This window comes from Acartia tonsa, chromosome 7, assembly GCF_053477335.1.
Source record: "Acartia tonsa isolate MP-2025a chromosome 7, ASM5347733v1, whole genome shotgun sequence".
NCBI classification, from domain to species: Eukaryota; Metazoa; Arthropoda; class Copepoda; order Calanoida; family Acartiidae; genus Acartia; species Acartia tonsa.
Window position 1 is genome coordinate 48,768,288 of NC_137266.1, and position 21,970 is coordinate 48,790,257.

General features: G+C 29.4%; 1 protein-coding gene across 1 annotated transcript in view; it reads right to left on the reverse strand.

The window, feature by feature from the left end:
• The window catches only part of LOC145324594 (neogenin-like), a 92,827-nt gene that overhangs the window by 17,644 nt on the left and 53,213 nt on the right, over positions 1-21,970 (reverse strand). The window contains exons 2-6 of the mRNA XM_080167176.1: positions 10,721-10,791; positions 10,090-10,138; positions 6,821-6,903; positions 6,313-6,393; positions 3,260-3,381 (exon numbers count right to left, since the gene is read on the reverse strand). Coding sequence (XP_080023302.1) covers positions 3,260-3,381; positions 6,313-6,393; positions 6,821-6,903; positions 10,090-10,138; positions 10,721-10,765 — 380 coding nt within the window. The 5' untranslated portion in view covers positions 10,766-10,791. The remainder of the gene's footprint in view (positions 1-3,259; positions 3,382-6,312; positions 6,394-6,820; positions 6,904-10,089; positions 10,139-10,720; positions 10,792-21,970) is intronic.

Here is a 21,970-nt window from a genome sequence, read left to right on the forward strand (position 1 = left end):
GCAGACGAAGGTCCCTAACAGGGGGATCCAGTTAGTTGTCTGATTATACATCTATACTATAAATTTATTTTCTTAATCAAATGTTATATAAGGTTAAATAGAGAAATTAAACCATTTGGTTTGTTAATCATATTAAGTATTTATTAAGCGGGTTAAGAACCTTAAATTAGATTATACACTGGTTTAGCTATTTAATCTTTACAAATCTAGTTTCATTTAAAATTTAGGAAAATTTTAATGAAACATATTTTTAAAAGTGCTTCTTAAGTTTTGTTTTAGAAATAGTAAAGACCAAGGGGCGCATCCATTAATGATAGCATTTAAACATAAAATATCTACCAAAAACCAATATTTAGGTTCCATGAAAAAAAGAGTCTAAACGGTCCAACAGACAGAAAATTTGCTGAAGGGTGAATTAATTCTAAGGGCGGCAAAGTAACCCCTAGGCCTACCCCCCCCCCCCCTAAAAAAAACGTCCCTGGACCAATTGGAATCTTTGTTATTAAAAGAAGAAGAAAAATAGTTCTTAGACAGACGTACATTAATTTCAACTAATTTCTATTTGGATGTAAGGCTATTGTTGATTTCAAAAAGGTGTAATATCGAAATAACACCTCTCTCTCTCGAAGAAGTGCAGTTTTGGTAATAGTCTAAAATTTCTTATCAATTATCTAAATCACTGGGCTAATGTAAAAGGCAGAGACAATATATAGAAGAAATTGTTTTCTCTATAGTAGGTATTTTCGATAAATCACTAGATATGACTTCATTTTAGATAGCTTATCAATTTTAAGTTTTAATGTTTTTCTTACTTTTTTTTCTAAATATGTTTACAAGGAAGAAACAATCAATTCTGTTTACATTCCATAGTTATAGAAGTGCTTAGCAAAGTATCTAGAGCAATCAGGGATCTAAAGTGATGAAACAATGACCAATAAATTGATAATTATAGCCAATGATGACACACAAAATTACCACTTCTGTAGATTAAAAATAGTGGATAAAACGTTTAGACACTTAACTTAATATAGTATACAAACAAAATCCAGTACAAGTCTCTAAAGTTGTGGGCCAACAAATAAGACAACGATATTGTAAAACTTTGGGGACCGGTGTAAAAACAGCCTTTTGTCCCCTCTCTCTCTAAGATCTATTGTGGTTAAATTTTCATATTAATAAACATTTAATTAAACTTTTATTTTTAAAGTACCATTTATCCTAAAGTAAGAATTGAACTATATAATCTATGTCATTGTCTAGTGACCTATAAAGAAAAAAGAAAATTTATAGCACCAAGAACATTTTTTCTGCATATTCTATTTAAAACTTTAGTACAATAAAGATCTTTCAGTAGCATATCTACTTTATAACTAGAGCATGGACATAAAGAATCACGAAGAAATGGATTCTTTCGCAGGAATCTAAAGAGATAAGACAATGGCCGATAGATTGATGTACATCCCAATGATTACACACAATTTTACCCCCTCTGTAGATTACAACTTGCAGTTGAAACGTTTGGACTATCAATCTAATGAACCAACCATTCAAAATTCAATAAAGTACCCATATAAGTCCATGAATAAAAAAAATTATTATAAAACTTTGGGGACTAGTGTAATAAACAACCAAATGTCCCCTCCCTCCTGTTTGTTTTGTCCTTGTGTATAACCAGATAAAAGTATGAAAAAGATTTTAAAAAGCTATCTAGTGCCAAAGTAATATTAGAGTTTTATTAGTAATATTTTGCCTCATTTGAATGAAACTGTTTTTAGGCGTTTTTAAATTTTAGTTATTTTTTGTTAATTCTTATATACAACTAAGATTTTCATTACGTCCTTTTCTTTTATTTCTTTACTACTTTTAATCCAAAAACCTTTCTTAGATTTATTGGGTAACTTAAGTCCAAAAGACCATTTTATCATTATTTTTTATTACACTTTATTTTATATCCTTTCATTCCTTCGAATGTTCCCTCTTCTGGTTTTGCACACCTATGGATTTGAGCTCAATCATTAAAAAAATTCGACAATTTTTGGATTTGATTTCGAGGATTTTTTTTATAATTATTTTATTTAACAAATAATAAGATATGAATATAATAAATAAAAAGAAAAGAAAATCTCTTCTTAAGTGAAGTAGAGATAACAAAATAACATTATTTTAATGAAAAAAAACATTATTAAAAATTTTTCTGAATATTTTGTATGTTAAGTCTGAAGATTTGTATAAAAATACAAAAAATAATAAGTACTTTATTTTATAAATTTTAATTTTTATTATTGGGTCGGAATTTTAATATAATTTTTCAGGAATAAATGTCCGGAAAGGTTATAGACGGTATAGGGTTAACCAGAACAATAACAATAATAATAGTTCTATGATTTCAAAAAGATCAATCTGCTTTTTGGTTGCTTCAAAATTAGAAATGTGAACACTTGCCTGAAAGATTAATTTAAGGATCCAACCGTATTACAAAATTTTGGGACATTGAGAAAAATTGTAAAAGGTTGGATTCCTTTTACAATTATTATCATTACACCATTCACTGTTACATTAAAGGAGACGTTCTACCAAAACAACAATCTCTAAAGGTATATTTTTGTTAAAAGAGTAAGAAACCAGAGATCTAAAGGGATAAGACAATGCTCGTTAAATTGATGTACATCCCCAATGATTATACCCTAAATTACCCCTTCTGTAGATTACAATTAATACTTGAAACGTTTGAACACTCAACTTAATGAATCACCAATCAAAATTCACAAAAAATTCAAAAATCCCCTAAGTTTAAAGCCAACGAATAAGAAAATTTTATTATAAAACTTTAAGGACTAGTGTAATAAACAGCCTATTGTCCCCTCTCTCTATGATAAATGATCATGCACTTTGGTTATATTGCGAAAATATCTCCTATTCTTGTAATGTTAAACTAATCCTTCTGAATGATAATTTTACAAGATAAGAGAAGGTGGCAGACTATTACTATTACATCCGTTTTAGTTTTATCGACACTATTACAAAAAGTAGGACACAATTTGTCTGGCTATTTCAAAGTCTGATAACAATTGGCAAAAAGGGTGTTTAATTGACCCACTTTTAGTAAATATTTTATTTACATTAATATTTGTTTTAGGTTGCCTAATTGAAAATTTTTCATTATTTTGAATAGGGAGTTGCTATTTTCTTCTTGGGAACAGCATTTGGTTCGGATGGATAGATAGATAGATGGATGGATAGATAGATTATATAGCTATACCTGTACATTCCAGAATCCGAGTCCTGGACAGTAAGAAAGTTGAGTACAGCATTTGGTTCAGACTGGATGTTCAGGTTCACACGATCCTCTTCCTCATTCGCCCATATTAAACTTACTCCATCCTAAAATAAAGAAATTTTATTTTTAATTGACGTCCGTTACATATACCTATAACATATATTGTTTGGTCAACTTCAAACTTAGCATAATGATTCCTTTTACAAAGAGGGAATTTGTCATTTTGTTTTAAAGAAAATTTCATATAGTTGAAAACCTGCAAAAAAAACAAGCAGAGAGTTGATTTTATATATGATAAACATGGAATTTTATTTGATTTAACTTAGTAAAATCTAGGTTTAGTATTATTTATTTTTTTATAAGAATTATCATTATTTTATTGATAATTCATATGATAAACTCCTCATATGAAAGATGAAAGATTTTATTAATAATATAACTTATTGATCGATTGCTGGAATTAATTTTACACCTATTGATTTATTAATTGATAAATTAGTTGATGGATCTATTACAGGTATCATCATGTGCCTTATGAACCAATTAAACAATCAAAGATAAATTACAATTTTGAATATCATATGCATTCGAACCCTAGTTTTAGCAGCTAAAAAAAAGAAGAAAAACACATTTCCAATATTCGAGAAACAGAAATGAAAAGAATAGATAATCTAAAATTTAAAGAAAAAACAAGGATGACAATATCCATAAAAGTGAAGCTCTGAAATGGAATGACAAACGAACATTAACACTTGTAGAGTGTCGGAACTGAATAAGCAGAATATTAAAGCATAAATAAAACAAAATTGTAAGTAAGAGTTGCTGCGCTCCCTAAGTCGTACCAAACTGTTATAGGAGTCATCATGCAAAGTTTGAAATCGATAAGACAATTCCAACCTGTTTAGATTAACGAGCTAACCGTTACGGACGGACGGGCCGACCCTAATTATAGAAAAGCTTCGCTTTTAAAAAGATTAAAGGACTGAGTTAAAAAGAAAATTTATATTGTTATGTAGAATCCTGTCAATTAATTTTGATAAAAGTCTAAATAACTCTATGCATAAACTATGTGATATATTTTCTTAGATGTTCAAATATTCTGCAGAGATCTTAAGGGATAAGACAATGTCCGATACATTGATGTACTTTCCTAATTATAATACACAAAATTATCTCTTCTGTAGATTATAATTAAAGGTTGAAAAATTTAAACACTTAATTAATTGAACTAACCAATTCAAATGCATTACAGTCCCCAAAAATGTTAAGCCAGCCAGCCAGAAAAGGTTCTTATAAAACTTTGGGGACTAGTGTAATAAACAGCCCAATGTCCCCTCCCTCCCTAAATATTCTGCTTTTTCCTTCTATAATAATGTTGAAGAAGCTGATATGTTTGTGTGTTTAGAATTAAAAAAGATAAATTTTCTGTTATAAATTGTCATTATATTTTGTTATAATCATTTAGATTTGCAACTACTGTCAGAAGCGTGACAGTATAGAGAAGTAAGATGGCATAAGGAAACAGTTTTATTGCTCAGTTAAAAATAAAGTTGCAAGGGTTTGTTGTCTAAAGGGTGTTCCTTTACCTTCTTGCCTTGTGTCACTTTTATACTTATCAATTATGAGTTGACCATGGGCAACCGATATAAAAAATGCTAAAATTATTTGATTTTGCTAACAGCTTTTTTGATAATGCTTGAATTTAAGAAACTTTAATTTTAAAGATGTGGTTTTGGGTTGGGGTGTAAAATTAACAAAATTAATACTAAGTGGCGTCTCTGATATTCTATTTTGCTCTTTATTGTGTAATAGATATTTAACAAGAAAAAGTTTAGATTTTTGATACTGATAATCTTATCTGTTTTTGAATACGTGGAACACAAAATTTCTAGGGTTTACATTGCATACAACAGGCCTTCACAAATTGATCTTTATATTTACAGATTACAAAACAAAACAAAATCTGTTAATAAAGCAAAATATATGGAGCAAAGAATATAAAAAAAGGAGATATAGAGAGGGAAAGCAAGAGTGTAAAGAAAGAGAGAATGCGAGAAAGAGAATAAATTGAATTTTAAAGTTTTGTAAAATAAAGAATCTTTAGGAAAGAGTAAGAGTAAATGTCTTATACAGTTTCACCAAAGAAAAATAATATGGATAAAGGTATATGTAGCTATTTTTGTGTGAGTGAAAGTGTTACAATTACTAATTCAGTTTTACATAGATTAAAGTTATGGATTTAAGAAGACGTAGTTTATGATTATAGATAAAGTAGTACTACATGGATTTATATTGAATTCAGGGATCCAAAGGAAGATAAATTGATGTACATCCCCAAATATTATACCCAAAAATACCCCTTCTGTACTATATATTTAGTGGTTGAAACGTTTGAACACTCAACTTAATGATGCAACCAAATAAAATGCGATAAGTCACAAAAATTGTTAAGCCAACGAATAAGAAAACGTTATAATAAAACTTTGGGGACAAGTGTATTAAACAGCCCAAGGTTTAAATTACTTTATGACATATAGTGATGATTGTTTCAGTTATTTTCATCATGAATGTTCTATAGTATTCTAAGAGTTTTCAAACAATAAGTATTTTTCAACTTTTGTTTGTCCGTATTTTCTCTTTCATAATTATTCTCAGATGCGTAGCATCTTTATAAATGTTTAACCCACTAACTAATAGTTATTTCTCGCATCGTATTATAAACAGCTTTCCGCGGATATATAATGTACAATTATAAGATTAAAACCAGTTTTTTAGCCCCGAGATGCTGAAGGCAGGGGCTAAAACAACTGGTTTTAATCTTGATTTTTCGTATGGATGAGAACCAGTTCCTATCCACCGGATTCCAATTAATACGAGAAAATACATTATAATACCTTTTGTATGGTTCAAATCTTTAAAGCAGGGCCAGACTTTTATAGATCATAACATTAATCGGGAGAATATTCCAAATGAAAGTATAAAAACTATGCTTTAATTCTTGTCAAAATAGTAAATAAAAATATAAATTAACTTACCTTTTCGCCACGCAAGTCAAAGCTGTAGAGAGGCTTGCCATACTTTCCATATTTGTCCTTGTACCACAGTACCAGCAATACCTGGATAGATAGATAGATAGATAGATAGATAGATAGATAGATAGATAGATAGATAGATAGATAGATAGATAGATAGATAGATAGATAGATAGATAGATAGATAGATAGATAGATAGATAGATAGATAGATAGATAGATAGATAGATAGATAGATAGATAGATAGATAGATAGATAGATAGATAGATAGATATGTATATAGATAAATAGGATGGAAAGAAAATTACCTTATCCCCAGGTACTGTAGAAGTAGTATTACATGGAAGGCTGGACATCAAACCTGCCAGATAGATAGATAGATAGATAGATAATCATTACCTTGTCCCCAGGAACTGTAGGAGTAGTGTTGCAGGGAGGGCTGGACATCAAACCTGCCAGATAGATAGATAGATAGACAGGTAGATAGATAGATAGATATATAATCCTTACCTTATCCCCTGGTACTGTAGGAGTAGTATTACAGGGAAGGCTGGACATCAAACCTGCCACTGCAGTCACTTCTGTTACGTCAACTGAAATAAAACAAAGATAAAATCATGGAAAGTAAAAAAAACTAAGGCTGTCTATTACACTAGTTTCCAAAGATTTATAATAGCGTTTTTTTATTTATTGGTTGAACAACTTTGGGGACTTTTAATGCATTTTGGTTGGTATGTTAAGTGTCCAAACGTTTCTACCACCAATAGAAGTCTAGAGAAGGAGTAATTTTGTGCATCATCATTGAGGAAGTACACCATTTTATCAGCCATTGTCTTATCCCTTTAGATTTCTGAGTAAAACCAAATAGACAAACTGAGGATCATATCTAAAGCATCTTTTATTAAGCCCTTTCAAATTTCACTTGACTTTGATATTTGTATATACAATTGCATAATTTGAATTTATTTTAATAATATTTACTAAATTCATATTGCTGCCTAAATCAATAACCAAGACAAACACAAAATTCTAATATTTTAAATACTTCAATTTACAGGAATATGTGAAAAAAGAAAATAGCTATAAAATTTACTTTTTAAAACTTATTTGTCATTCTGTTTTGCTCCTCATTACCCATGTTTTTTTTTTTTTTTTTTTTTTTTTTTTTTTTTTGTTAAATTGCTTTTAACTATTCAATAAAAGAGCTTTAAAAGTGCGAATTGATTACTTTATTTCGGGGGAGGCAGGAGGCGAAACATTAATTTTTTTTTTAAATTGCATATTTATGCCGTTTGTAATATCATAAAATTTGGTAGCTAACACAATTAAAATAAGAGGCAAAACTTTAATTGCCCCTGCCCAACGTAATAGGGTTAAATAATAACCACCGTTTTATTTTATCTTTTAGAGGCCTATAGTTTTTATATCGTAAATTAAGGTCAATAGAAGAACTATTAAATCAGCAGTTTACATATCCTGTTTTGTCTGGGTATCTAAGATTAATTTAAAGGTTTGACAGGTCAGTAATTTTGTTTGCCTATGGAATCAATTTATTGGATGGGTAAACACACAAAATTCAACGTAAATTAGATAAATATTCTAGTCGTCAACGGGTCCTGGATAGGGACTACGAGCAGTATTTTTCAAAACGGATCTTATCTATATTTAAAATCAGTCCTTACGTCCATAACGGATAGCATTTATATTTAGATAATTGTTCTAGCAATTTCATACTTGGTAAGATGATTCCTGAAACATTTAGCAACTCTAAGATTGTTACTAGAAAGTCCATAGCTCTATTAAATAAATCTTGATTTTAAAACTTTTTTGGTAATGAATTTTTATATTTATTCTATTTTATATTTTATATTCTATTTATATAATATTTCTTTTGATAATGCCTAGAAACATTGTTATAAGAAAAGAATTTCAATAATCTTGTTCTTAAAAAGTAAGTATATCCTTTAAAAGGTATCCTATATTTAAGAAATTTTGCAATACATTTATGTACAATTTTTTTTTGAATAATAAATAGATTTTCTGCTTATATATATGACCCTATACAAGTGTTAATGTTTGTTTGTCTTTCAAATTTTAGTGGTTTTCAAGTTTAAAGGCTTTTACTATAAAAGTTGTCAAGACTACATATACTATAATAGACTACAAGCTTGACATGGTTAATAATGTACATATTAAGTAAAGTAATATAGGGTAATTATCCTAATTTGTTCACATATTAATATTCCATTGTCTTATCCCTTTAGATCCCTGTTATTATGTACAATACATAGTAAAGCAATATAGGCTAATTATCCTAATTTGTTTACATATTAATAATCCATTGTCTTATCCCTTTAGATCCCTGTAATTATGTACATAGTAAAGCAATATAGGATAATTATCCTAATTTGTTTACATATTAATATTACATTGTCTTATCCCTTTAGATCCCTGTAATTATGTACATAGTAAAGCAATATAGGATAATTATCCTAATTTGTTTACATATTAATAACCCATTGTCTTATCCCTTTAGATCCCTGTAATTATGTACATAGTAAAGCAATATAGGATAATTATCCTAATTTGTTTACATATTAATAATGCTACGTCATGTGTATTGGACTAACAAACAAGGATAATGACATCCAATAAGAACAAAGTAATTATAAATGTAATGTAATGTAAATAGTTTGAATACACTAAAAATGCGATTTTTATTAAACTAAAAGTGTAAGTCGATCACTGCGGGGCTACATAAACTGAAATACCTAACCTAATCTGACCTAAATAAAAAACAAACAAAAAACTACTCAACTCCTTTATTTTCATACTAGCAGCTTCGCCCCTAGCCTCTAGGGGCTTTGCTCCAAGAGGTTTGATCAACCTATTGTTGTGTTATTTAGTAAAAAGAAAAGTAAAAAATTTTGGTGGGGAGGGGAATTTTTTTTTCTTGGGGGAGGGGGAGGGGTTAGTCGAATCCCCTTTTTAAACTTTAGTTTTAAAAAGAAAAAAAAATTGGGAGGTATTTTTCATTTTTTTTAGGGGGGTTGGGGTGTCCCACCCTCCAAGAAAATAGCTTAAAACCATCACAGGGCCAGTAGGTATATTCCCTGAAGATTAGAGCCCAATCGGTTTAGTGGTTACTGAGATCTTAAGCTTCAGACATACGGACGGAAAGACAGACATCGTAATACTTTGTATTATAGATATTCAAGAAATAAGAGGGGGTTCTGTGCTCACTTTGAGGGAACTTTTTGCAAGATACTTAAGGTAGGTATCTTATGGGAAAAGACATAGAACGATGGATTGATGTACATTCCTAATGATTAAAATTCTTGTATAATCCTCTTGTTTTTAAATTTTTATAAAGAGGATTGTCAAAATTTGCGGATGCGCCTATGACAAAACCCTAAACGCATGGATACGATATCTTAAACATATACACAGCAACTGGGTAAAACAGTCTACGGAGGGAGGTGACATTAGGCTTTTCATTACAATAGTCCCCAAAGTTTTCTTATTATCATGTTCTACAATTTTGGGGACTTTCATTGAATTTTAATTGGTTAGTTAGTTCTTTAAGTTGAGTTTCCAAAAGTTTCAATCACTAATTTTAAACAGAAAGGGTAATTTAGTTTATCATTATTTGGGATCTACATCAATTTATCGTCCATTGTCTTGTCCCTTTATATCCAAGCATACTGGCATACCTAATGTAAGAAGTAGCTATGCGGCTAAAACTACAATATTTTGGATAATAATTTGTATTTTATTACCTTCATGGGCCATTTGAGGTGAAGATTTGTACGGGGAAATCAGTAAACACTGAAAATAAATAAATATTTAATTTTTACTTCGTGGTTAAAATGGTTATTAGAGAATCTACTCTACAAATTTACAAATGTCAGTCTCTCCGTCTACCTTTCATATATTTTACCATATATTTTTAGTTTTCTTAAACTCTTGCTTCCAGGAATATTGAACCTTCAAAAGAATTTAGTAAATTACCTTTAACCCCCCAAAAAGAAGACTTTGTTGTAGGCTCATATTATCTCATTTTGATATTTCAACATTACATGAATTTGTATTTAAATTGAAGAGAATCGTTATTTATTGCATCGTATTATAGACAGCTCTCTACGACTATCAAAAAGAAATTATAAGGTTAAAACTAGTTTTGTTTGCCCCGATGGGCCTAAGTCCCTGGCAAACTAAACTGGTTTTAATTTTATGAAGCAGCAGTAGTTTTAAGTGTTTATGATTTTTATGTTAATATTCGTGGAAAAATTATTGTAATAATATGCTAAACATGATTTTTTAGTATGACTGAGAACCGGTTATAATCCAACGGATATCAATCGTTTTCAAAGCCATACTGAAAACACTATTAATTAATTATGGATTTACCTGCATAAAAAGTAGAATATCTATAACTCTGACAAATGGAACCATCTTGTTCTTGTTATTCTTCTACAAACCTGAAAAATTAATAAAAATATTAAATTGAATAGTTGTTAAACTTATGGCTCTGTTTTAGCATCTAGAGGCTTCAAATTTGTAAGGACAGGTTTAATTATTGCTTGAAACCATCCGAAATGAATTGAAATGCTAATTTAGAAATGAAAAGCTGGGATTTTAACCAGTTGCAATAACAATCTTTACAAAAATGGATACTTTAATTATGTTAGTTGTTATCAAGATCCTAATGGACAGACAAAAGATCTTACTACTTCACATAATAGGATAAGATTAAATATCATCTCTGTATCAAAATAAGCTCAGCAACATACTGATTGTTAGACTTCTATATTTAGGGTTGTTAAAGTTATCCTATTCATCTGATTTTTGAAATACTAATTCCTATTTATACAACATGGTTCAATGTTATAAGCGAACCATCTCTTTAATCAAGTCCTAAAAAGTATCATGTATTTACGCAGCTTTGCAACAAATTTAGTTACAAGTTTGTCTAGACTTGTGCTTTAATATTCTGCTTATTAAGTTCTGGCACTCTACACGTGTTAATGTTCGTTTGTCGTTCTATTTCAGAGATTCGCTTTTATGATTGCTGTCATCCTTGTCTTTAAAAAAACTTAGAAGTACTTTTTTCTTATTGAATGAGTTTTATATTTTTTTATTTCAACTAACTTTTGCAAAATAAAAATAATATAAAATCAACAAATTCTGTTTTTTCCTAGATTAAATGAAAACAAAATGTACTTTTTCCAGCGATACACTTATTGAATTAACAGATTTCTCGAAATTGATTTCAGAACTTTTTTTGCTGATTTTTCCTGCAATTTTTGCACATTTTGGAAATGTTAAAAAATCCTCTAATTTGTTTTGTACTTTATTTTTAATCTTTTTCCCTATCTTCAAGAGTTTGGCTGCTCTATAGTTAAGTATGAAGTCTGTATAACGGTCTTTTTTTCGAATTGTCTACGTATATAATTACAGTATTAAGGTGATCTATCTTAACTTAATCTTTTGTGGTGTCATCTGAGAAACTTATCTTGTAGTCCTTATGACTTTGATAAGTTTTCTAATTTTTTATCCAAAAATCTAATTTTCCTTAAATCTTTGTCTGCCTCGTACTCTAGTTTCAAAAAAAGTATAAATCTTTGTACGTTAGTGTGTTCTATTGGTAACGTACAATAGATTTATCTTGTTGCTTTGAAATAAATAAGAACATACTTTTTTCAATTGTCATATTCCTATCACATATTATTCAATCCAATGATACGATTGTACGATTGACGAATTTTTGGAAATAGAAGTTTTAAATTAGCAAAGCTTAATCCTTTGAAATTAAACTTTTTATTTGGATGTAATGAAAAAAATTACATTTACGTACTTTAATATGCCATGGATCTTTAGGAGTAAGACAATGGATGATAAATTGATGTACATCCCCAATGTTGATGAACAAAATTACAACCAACCAATTGGGACGTTGGATCCAATTATGAGATTACAATATAAACTGTCTAGTATTTGGCCTGCTTCCTGAGGCATGAAAATCGATCTTTTTTTGCATCTGGTATTTTTGCTGTTGTATAGAAACACAAATACTGAGTATTTGTTAAAAGTGCAAAGGATAGAGATAGGAAAGAAAAACGGCGGTTTCCGCGGTTTTAGAAATGAAAAATATCACAGTGGCCGGCGTCTTTATAAGTCACTTATGTTAGTCAGCAGAAAGGCCTGTGTGGTCTGTTTGTTCGTAATGATTTTAACACATACATTACTTAATAATCGAGTTATTCTTAAATCAAAAATATCCATCCGTTTATTTTTCTGTTATTCATCATCCATATTGTGACTTGTCAGTCTCTAGGTTACGCTCATTTCCAGCTGCTATGAAATATAAAAAAAATAATTAAAAGGCTTCTTTTTTTCTATTTAATATTTCCTTTATTACTTGTTACATCTTATCTGCTTCATTAATTTATGTAAATTTTCATCCTTATTTTTCTTTTTTTCGTATTCATATTGAACTGAACATTACCACTCTTATCTTAAAGAGCTCTCTTGTTTCAGAGGAAATATGTTCTAAGGCAATTTCTTTTAAAAGGGTCAACGTACCTAACACAATATTCTAAAGACAATCCAAATTTTGGAAATAATCTTTCTTATGGTTTTAAGCTCTTACTGTTATAGCATACAGCTTTGAGTGCCCTTAGAAACCAACCCAAGATTGCTAATTAGCTTCTGCAAAATTGCAATTCTTCTCTAAATAGCTTTGTTTTGATACTCTCTATCTTTCTATCTAATTATCTATCTTTGTTTTGATACTCTCTATCTTTCTATTTGTTTATCTATCTATCTTTGTCTTGATACTCTCTATCTTTCTAGCTATTTATCTATCTATTATTGTTTTGATACTCTCTATCTTTCTATCTATTTATCTATCTATTACATATTATTGTTTTGATACTCTCTATCTTTCTATCTATCTATCATTTTTTGATACTCTATATCTTTCTATCTATTTATCTATCTATCTTTGTTTTGATACTCTCTTTCTTTCTATCTTTTTTTCTATTTATCATTGTTTTGATACTTTCTATCTTTCTATCTATTTATCTATCTATCATTGTTTTTATACTCTCTATCTTTCTATGTATCTATCTCTGTTTAGATATGTTCTATTTATCTATCAATCTTTTTATATATTCTCTATCTTTGTTTTTATTCTTCTATTTATTTTTAGTAGCGAAGCTACTCTATAATTCACTTTGTTAGTAGCGAAGCTACTCTATAATTCACTTTGTCCGTCCGTCAGTCAGTCAGTCAGTCAGTCCGTCAGTCCGTCAGTCCGTAACGCTATGGGGGAAATGGGATTTACTCAGCTCCTATGAAAGATAGAATGCTGAAATTTTTTGACAACATTCCCATCATTAAGGAGCACAATTGACTATAAAACATCATTGGCGGTCGGACTGCTTTTTAGCAGGTTTTAGGCTATTTTTATATGTTTTACATTTTTCTCCATATCTTCAGTGTTTATAATCCGATTTTCAAAATTTTTTCAGTTACAGATATCAAAATTAAATTTCCCGTCGTTTAAAGGAACAACCATGAAGGCCAGACTGCCTTTTCAGCAGGTTTTAGGCTATTTTTATATTTTTCACATTTTTCTCCATATCTTCAGTGTTTATGGTCCGATTTTCAAAATTTTTGCAGTTATAGATATCAAAATTAAATTTTCCGTCTTTTAAAGAAAACAACCATGACGGCCAGACTGCCTTTTTAGCAGGTTTTGGGCTGTTTTTTTATATATTTAACATTTTTCTTTATATCTTCAGTGTTTATGGTCCGATTTTCAAAATTTTTCAGTTAAATATATCAAAATAAATTTCCCGTCTTTTAAACAAAATAACTATGACCGCCAGACTGCCTTTTTAGCAGGTTTTAGGCTATTTTTATATATTTAACACTTTTTTCCATATCTTCAGTGTATATGGTCCGATTTTCCAAATTTTTTAAGTTAAGGATTTAAAAATTAAATTTTTTTGTCGTTTTAATAAAACAACCATGACGGCCAGACTGCCTTTTATCAGGTTTTTGGCTTTTTTTATGTGTTTTACATATTTCCCCATATCTTTGTATATTTTGATGCAATTTTCAAACTTTTATGGGATATCTGTATCAAAATAATTTTTCCCATTGTTATGAGCATCTTTAATATAATTTACTTTGACCATCGTCATCATGCAAAATAAAAAAAGGTTTCATGTTTATTTTATCCAATAAATCTATTCTTGATTTTAGTAAAAACCTTTTAAATCTACGTATTCCAATCGACGATTTTTTGTGCTTCGCTACTTATGGATGTTGTCATCCTTGTTCACTTTATATCTATCTAACCCTCTATCTTAGTTTTTATACTTTCTATCTATTTATCTTTGTTTTATTTCTTTTATCTCTCTATCTATTTTTAAAAGCGAAGCTTTTCTATAATTATTAAAAGCGAAGCTTTTCTATTATTAGGGTCGGTCCGTACGTCCGTCCGTACGTCTGTCCGTACGTCCGTCCGAGATAGATAGCTTTGCTTCGACTCTTATACTTTTATATTCTGATTATTCAGTTCAGACACTATACTAGTGTTAATGTCCGTTTGTCCTACCGTTTCAGTGCTTCGCTTTTATGGATGTTGTCATCCTTGTTCTATATGACTTTGGTTTTACACTCTATATTTTTATCTATGTAACTTTGTTTTGATTCTCTTTGTCTTTCTATCTATATTTTCTTATGCCTTATTTTCGTTCTTTTTATCTTGTTTTCTTCCTCTTTATGTGTCTATGAAATTATCTTTTTATAGTTAGTTTCTATATTGATACTCTCTATCTACTTTATCTATCTATCTAAATAATGTATGGATATGAAGTCAAGAATATTACTTTATCTATATATTATATGCAGTATTCATGGAGTAATGATTTGAATATCATTAACATACAAAGACTCAAGATACTACCAATGTATTATTGTCTACCTATCTATAATCTATATGTATCTATCTAATGGTCTGTCTATACTGCAATGAATCAATTTCATTTTAATACCCATTTATGTGTAAATCTTACTTAATTAATCCAACCCATCATTTATGCTGGAAAGTGAGAAGACAATGGGCTGTTTGTTACACTAGTCCCCAAAGTTTTATAATAACGCTTTCTTATACGTTGGCTTAACAACGTTGGGGACTTTAATGAATTTTGATTGGTTGGCTCCTTAAGTTCTATGTTCAAACGTTTCAACCACTAATTTTAATCAACAGAAGGGATAATTTTGTATATTATTATTGGGGATGTACATCAATTTATCGGCCATTGTCTTATCCCTGTAGATCCCTGCACCTTCCATCTATCAATCCAGTATCCAACTAGTCATCCAGATATCGATCTATACATTTATGTTCACCCATCTATCTATCTATTCTATTTATATTAGTGTTTAAGAATGGTATATTGTATGAGATGATAAAAATTCCTAGCCATTCTATAAATATCTAATATTACAATACAAAAAATGTACTCTGAATAACAAGGTCAAGGCACTTTTAACATTATAGTAAATAATTCTGTAAGTATGATATTGAGTGACTTACTAGCGGGTTATTCTCTAGCCTCTAGAAGCATTTCATCTTGTTAATGCACTGGTTTTAAATTACTTGTTGCCTTGCCTTAAACTTCTTAAGAGTACCTATTATAAAAATAGACATGTACTAATAGATAGATAGATAGATAAATAGATGGATAGATTACTACATTATATATTAGGTAAAGAAAAGGTAGTAAGTATAAAGAGTACTTCATAAATAGATGGACAACCAGATAGATAGATAAATGAATATACATATAGATAAATAGATATATTGACATACACATGTATAGATAGATAGAGTACTACATAAAGGTAGTAAGTCTTAAAAGTACCTATTATATAAATAGATAGATAGATAGATATTTTGACATACATATATATAGATAGATAGATTACTACATAATATATTAGGTAAAGAAAAGGTAGTAAGTCTTAAAAGTACCTATTATATAAATAGATAGATAGATAGATAGACAAGTATATATATAAATAGATAGATTACTACATAATATATTAGGTAAAGAAAAGGTAGTAAGTCTTAAAAGTACCTATTATATAAATAGATAGATAGATAGATAGACAAGTATATATATAAATAGATAGATTACTACATAATATATTAGGTAAAGAAAAGGTAGTAAGTCTTAAGAGTACCTATTATATAAATAGATAGATAGATAGACAAGTATATATATAAATAGATAGAGTACTACATAATATATTAGGTAAAGAAAAGGTAGTAAGTCTTAAAAGTACCTATTATATAAATAGATAGATAGATAGATAGACAAGTATATATATAAATAGATAGATTACTACATAATATATTAGGTAAAGAAAAGGTAGTAAGTCTTAAGAGTACTTCTTATATTGATAGATACCCCCCCCCCCTTCAAAAAATTTTACCCCCCCCCCCCCCAAAATAAAAAGCTTGGACGCCCCTGATATAGATAGATAGATAGATTACTACATAATATATTAGGTAAAGAAAAGGTAGTAAGTCTTAAGATTACCTATGATATAAATAGATAGATAGATAAATAGATAGATAGATTACTACATAATATATTAGGTAAAGAAAAGGTAGTAAGTCTTAAGAGTACCGCATTTCCCAAAACGATTAGCTACACACTTATGGTAATATACAATACTCATACTATTTACAAACAGATACTTAATGATTCTTTTCCCACAGGGAGGGAGGGGACATTGGGCTGTTTATTAAACTAGTCCCCAAAGTTTCATAATATCGCTTTCTTATTTGTGGCTTAACAACTTTGAAGACTTTAGTAAATTTTGATTGGTTGGATTATTAAGTTGAGTGTTTAACCGGTTCAACCACTGATTTTAATTTTCTGAATTTTCTGTAATTTTGTGTATCACAGTATCATTATTAGGGTTGCACATCAATTTACTGGCCATTATCTTATCCCTTTAGATCTCTGTTCTTCCAAGCCATTTTTCTTTACACGCAATACTTGTTAATTATACTTTAGCTTTTCTTGATATTATCAGTTTCTAAAATACTGAGTTTTTTTATATACAATAAAAAATTTTCTTTATCAAACCCACTTATACTTGACATAAATCAATCACTAATCTAATTTTTTTAATAACAGGAATAAAAAGACTTAAAAGTACTGAAATTGTACAAATATCACGCAAAAATTTTCATACAAAAAAATTTTCTAGGGCTTATTAAATCGTACTTTTATTGTACATGGTTAGTAACTGAATATTTAGATTGTTAACACCTTTTTGTTTCCATTTTAGCTTTTGAAACTTATAAATGAATTTTTGTGAACCCTGTATTTTGTAAACAGACAGAAAATGACAAATGGCCCACTTCTCCTAATCCATTATGGGTTTAACAAGCAGTTTAAATTTCTTAAACTGTTTGTATGATTCACGGTTAAAGAGAAATGTAAATTCCAATAAATATTCACCAATACACTGCATGAAATACGCCTGACGTTTAGACGTTTATCTAGGGTTTTTTTCTTGCCTTGTAAAGCAAAGAACCTCGCATTTATACCTTATTTTTGAAATTTATTTTAAATTGTGTTTTACTTAAACCAAGTTATATAAGGAACAGGGTAGCCCTATAGTGTTAGGGCTCCGCAGGAATAGGTCCCGCAGGGCTAGGAACCCCTGAAGGGGTTAGACACACACAATAAAATGCCCTTGGGTGAGTTTTTTTCTGCTCGCTAAGTACTATAATCGGCGTCATAATAGAGAAAAAATAAAGAAAACTTGTAAAGGTAGGTTATTCTTTTATAAAAGGCAGGGTCTTGGCTCATTTACGGGTGCCATTCATAGAATTATAATTACTACAGAACTTTGAATTTAATAGCAGCTTCATTATTAAAATCTTTGAAAGTTCACAGATACCTTTTCCTATATTTAGCATTTTGTATGAGATAATATATTTAAATTTTCACAGCACAAAGAATGAAAATTTTCTCTCGGAAGTTTGTAAAATTTTACAGCAGTTTAACTCGTATAAAGGTTTTGGATGGAGAAGGGAAATATATGTTTTTAAACCTGTCTTTAGTTCAATATATTACACATTTTAAGGCATAGGGACTTGTTTTGAGAAAACACGATTATCACTAATCGGATCTTTTACAGTAGCTTTTGATAGGTTATTTTAGTTTAGATTAGGTTAGATAAATGATAATGATTGTACCACAGAGTTAGGAAATTGGCCCCGCTGGGTTAGAGCCCCCCACAGGGGCTAGGAATAGGAAAACAAGACGAAACCATCTACATCGTTTACTTTCCATGATATAATCTTTTTAATTGTACCACCTTCTAGATAAAATCTAAAAGATCTTGTAAATTCTAACCCTATTTGTTACAAAGCTAAAGTACTAGGCAAGCTAAATACCAGGTCAAGGAAAAAAAACTGGTTTTGATCTTGTAAATGTACATTTTTATATCCGCGGAAAGCTGTCTATTATACGGTAAGATAATTAACTATTCCAATCCTGGAACTGATAAAAACCTACATTTAAAGGATAAATGCTGAATTGTTCTAAGTATATGTATTGCCTAACTACCAATAAGAGATTTTTCCTTATTTTATGTTTGTAGCATGTATAATTCACTTTGTCTGTCTGTCCTTCAGTCTATTATGTAGTGGGGAAATATGATTTTATCTAATGTTATTCAATATAGATTGCTAAAATTTTTCGAGAAGATTCATATTAACTAAAGAAAAAAAAATGGCCTAATGTTATTTTCGTAAATTTATAAATTATAGCATAACTTTTATACAATTAGGTTCGTACATAACGAATAGTTCTTTTTGTTGATGAGAATTGTCCTATCGATTATAAACTTTGTATGATTTTTGTGGGAAATTTTGGGAATGATATAATTATCCTCTTTATCTGATTTTTGGAAAGACAATTCATTTGACAATTGGGTCCAATGTATTTAAAATGAAAGTATGTCCGTATACAGTACCATACATCCTTTAAGGTTATTGTCATCCATGTTTTGTATTGATTAATGTATCCTTGATATTAGCAAAGTAGTTAATGTAAGTAATAATCAAACAAGGATGGCAACATCCATAAGAGCGAAACTCTGAAACGGTAGGACAAACGAACATTAACACTTGTAGAGTGTTAGACCTGAATAATCAGAATATTAATATATAAAAGTCCAAACTAAATTTTAAGTAAAATTGTTTAAAAACTGCTTAATTACAGGATAATGTTTAAGGACATACTTACATTTTAGGGTTTAATTGTAGAGATGCTTTGCTTATGACATTGACTTTGTTATCCTAGGAATCAGTTAGCCAAAAAACAGATCAATCGGATAATTATTATACGTAAATATTTGATTTTAAAAAAGTTTAAAATCAACTTGTTTAAAATAGACGTACGGACATTCTGGTAACGATTATAGAGTTGCTACACTTTCTAAATCGTACCTATCTTCTACAGGAATCACCATACAAAGTTTGAAATCGATAGGACAATTCTAACTTTTCCAAATTAATGATGGACGTACGGACGGAACGACCATGATTATAGAAAAGCTTCTTTTTTAAAAAAACTATAACTAATTCCTAACTAAATAGATGGGTGGTGGGGGGGCGGGGGGTGTAGAGTTTTGTGCTTGCCAAGCACTAAGCAGTTAAATAAACCAACTTCCCTTTGTCTTCTTTATTTAAAATTTTCTGATATTTGTATAAATTTCTCCCCCCCTCTAGTTGATAGTTTTCAATAAGCTTGTCTGTTAGATTAATTATCAACTACAAACTACCAAATATATTTCAGGAATAAAGAAAAACATAAATGGGTTGAAATAAATAGTTTAATAGTTATTTATCGCATTGTATAGTTATTTAGCCTTCCGTAGATATTATATGGAAAAAAAATGGTATTGATTTTATTTTAATCTTCGTGGAGTATTGTCTGTAATACGTTGCTATAGATGATTTTTTTTAGTATGGCTTATATAGCTAAGAACCGGTTCGAATCTTTGATATCAACCGGTTTGGAAGCCATACTGGAAAATACTTTAGTACAACTTAAAAAGCTACTTAAAATATTATTGATAGGATCTATTATTTTACTACAAAAAAAAATAGGATTACTGGAGCAAAATGTAACATATGTCAAGTTTTATTTCTCGTTGTTTGTGCCCTTTTTACCACCCCTTTTATCCTAGCCAACAAGTAAGCAACCATCAACCCACAACAAAGTCTAAAATGGTTTCTAAAATCAATATTTTACTCCAATTTAACAACACTTTAACCAGCTCAGAAATAAGGATGATTATTTTTAATAATAGCGAAGCTAATTGTAAAAAAAGGTAACTAAGTGAAATATAAATGAACAAGAATAATGGCATCAAAAAAGCGCAGCAATAACATGCTAATTTGTTATGAATTTGCTACTAAATTATTGACTATGATATGTCAAACAGTAATAGATACGATTCCATTTTCAGTGACCTTATGAATTGCTGGCAGACAAACAGACTAATTAGATTCTTGGAGGGAGGGGGCATTGGAATGTTTATTCACTTATCTCAAAGCTTTATAATAACGTTTTATTATTGTTTGGCTCAACAACTTTGGAGACTTTTATTTAATTTTGATTGGTCGGTCAATAGAACGTTTATACCACTCACTAAATTTATAGAAGGGGTAATTTTGAGTATCATTATTTGGGAAGTACATCAATGTATCGGCCATTTATATCCCTGAATTAAATCAGCTATACTACTTGAAATTCTTTTGTAATGAAATGGTTATAAATGACTTTAACCATCTCCCCTAACCAGACTGCAGACACAAAAGTTTATGGGGTGGTAAAGTTTTTCAAATATTCACATGAAAATGAATTATTTTGCAATGGTAAACTAATGGATAAAATTACCATTCTTGTGGTTAGGAATTTAAAATGATTACGATGTAATGAAGCAGCATCAAAATGTGACATTTTGATATTTCAACAAATAATTAAATATATCCAATGTCTTTGATTTATATTAAAAATTACTGAACAATACCTCATGAACAGGTCATAAAATGCAACCTGCTTTGTGTCATTATTAGTCTGTGTCGGGTTTTATATTTATCATCTTTTTATTTGATTCTCTTTAGTTGGATCACTGAACATCTGCTTTATCAATCACTTTGTAATTCCATTTTTTTGTGTGTTTCGCAAATTATGGACGTCATCATCTTTGGTGTATAAATTATAAGCAATTTGTTCACCAAAAAAGGTTTAGGCAAACAAAAAATGCCAATAACTATTCTAATACTTAAATATAAAAACCAAAAGCCCAAAACCATCCCAGGACCAATGTTTAGCTTTCTTAAAATGAAGAATTCATTCGTTAAAGAAATTATCGAAATCTTAAGCTACAGACATAAAACCTAATGCTTTCAATTATAAGATAACCTATTTTTTGCGAAACAATAGCCTTTAAGAAAGATCTATTGCTTATGCTACGCTTCTATTAAAGGTAATCGTTCAAGTTTCTAAAATATTAAATATTAAATATGAAAAATAAAATAAAATG